This window comes from Nanorana parkeri, unplaced genomic scaffold, assembly GCF_000935625.1.
Source record: "Nanorana parkeri isolate BGI_ZX_2015 unplaced genomic scaffold, ASM93562v1 scaffold511, whole genome shotgun sequence".
In the NCBI taxonomy this organism is placed as follows: domain Eukaryota; kingdom Metazoa; phylum Chordata; class Amphibia; order Anura; family Dicroglossidae; genus Nanorana; species Nanorana parkeri.
In genome coordinates, this window is record NW_017306779.1 from 1,041,518 (window position 1) to 1,043,503 (window position 1,986).

General features: G+C 42.8%; 1 protein-coding gene across 1 annotated transcript in view; it reads left to right on the top strand.

Annotated features, from left to right (window-relative positions):
* The first annotated feature begins 538 nt into the window (after positions 1-538).
* LOC108790905 overlaps positions 539-1,986 on the top strand; it is a 3,236-nt gene continuing 1,788 nt past the window's right edge. Inside the window, exons 1-2 of the mRNA XM_018561265.1 lie at positions 539-592; positions 862-914. Coding sequence (XP_018416767.1) covers positions 883-914 — 32 coding nt within the window. The 5' untranslated portion in view covers positions 539-592; positions 862-882. The remainder of the gene's footprint in view (positions 593-861; positions 915-1,986) is intronic.

Below are 1,986 nucleotides of genomic sequence, written 5' to 3' on the forward strand. Positions count from 1 at the left end.
AGATCAGCAGAATGACTTCTGATCAAACTGCAAACTGCAGATAAAACTACATGACTTCTACTCATGTCAGGGCAGGAGGGCAGTCCTAGGCACTTAAAATAAAACCAGCAAGAAAAGAAAATTGCTCTTCATAAAGTGCTGCACTCCTCAAAGACAACTGTATCATAAACAAAAATACTAACTGTATTAAACTGTAAAGAAAATGTTAACCCATTAAATAAGAATCTCTAAGCAATGTCTCTGACATTACAAGGCCCTTCTCAAAAATATAAATATGTTCCCCATATTGCAGGGCCAAAAGTGGGCACATGATTCAATAAGCATAATATCTAATAGTAGAACACCCTAAAAGTACATGTAATAAAAAGTAGGTAGACCAAGACCCAACCTAAGCTTCTCTGATGGAAACCTTCATTAGAATATGATATACAGGTATAATGCAATACAATTATGTCTCCTAGCTTCCCACCAGAGGTACTATTGAACATTTTTAGAGAGATTTACTTTCTATGTACTGACAGTTTAACACCTTTCCCTTTCTAGGCATAACACGTGGCTACCATTTCTTAAACTTTAATGGGATACCAGTCAGGTAGGCTACCATTTAGCTGTCTTCTGTCTTTACTGTTGACACTGCTATAGATCTCTATAGTAATAAGAAGAGAACCTTTCCATTTCCTTCCTTTACCTACCCCCCCCACCCCCCTTCCCCCCCCTCTCTGGCTTTTCTTTCCTTTTCTCTTCTTACCTTTTTTTTACCTTTTTCTTTTTTTACCAATCACTCACAGACATGTCTTGCATATGATTATCTGTACTGGAATAATGCAACTCCCCATGGCACATTGTTTGTGTTTCTTTAAGGTACTGAGAAACCTTGCCCAGATGGGGTGCAGTTGCTGTAAAATACTGAACAGGTAATGCTTTACATGTTATGAAATCCATTCTTTAAACAGCTCTCCTCCATTGAATACTATACTAAAATAAAATATGCATGACCATGTCACATATAATGAAACACCATTTCCCTAGCAATACTTTGGGCACCAGACTTTTTGGTGCCCAGGATTTGGTGCAATGCGTTTAAGCTTTATGATTTTTTGTAGGATATTTAGACATTGTTGACTTGATAGTACAGTTTTTGTTATGGTCTTTTATTTTGCCATGGAAATTATTACATTTAGAGTTACTTTAACATTTTTCCAAGACCCTCCCCGCAACCAGGGGCGTATTTACCGTGAGGCAAAGTAGGCGTTTGCCTAGGGCGGCACCTTCCTGGGGGGCGGCCGTAGTCAAACGCCTATGTTGTGAAGAGGAGGGGAGAGCTGGAGCCCGTCTGTGTGTAGGAGTGGAGGGCGGCTTGCCTGCTTGTGAAGAGGGTGGGAGGACGGATGGAGCCGGACAGCGCAGCCGACGGATGGGATCGTGACTCAGAAAACGAAAAGCAGCCGGCGGCCACTTACTCGATCTCACTGCAGCAACCACTTCACTCCACTCTCTCTCTCCCCAATGAGGTTGGGACGTTACTTGTACTGTCAAGTGGAGATCACGCCACCTGCAGGTACTGACTTTATTTCAGTGCTGGGTGCTGGAAAGCAGAGAGCATTTCAACACTTACTACCCTGGTGCTCTTCTATTAAACAACTACTAACCTGGGATTTAGTGTGTTGTAATTGCTTAAATGCAGCAAATGTCAACAAATGTAGATCAGCCCTGAAGATGTCCTGTAGCTACCAGCCAGCAGAAGAACCTTGCTGATGTAACACACATCTGACCAGGCAGCAGACACGCAATGTGACTGCCCAATGAGATCTGGGTGGTATCAGATCTTTGTTGGGAAGAGTAAGTGAAATGCAGAACAGAAAGCAGAGTAGATTCTTTGCAAATGGCAAAGATACCGCAGGGAGCAAAATCTTTTACTTAGGTGCTAGTTGGCGCAGCTCACCACGTGGCGCCCCACCCCCCCCCCATTTGAAAAAATTGGGCCCA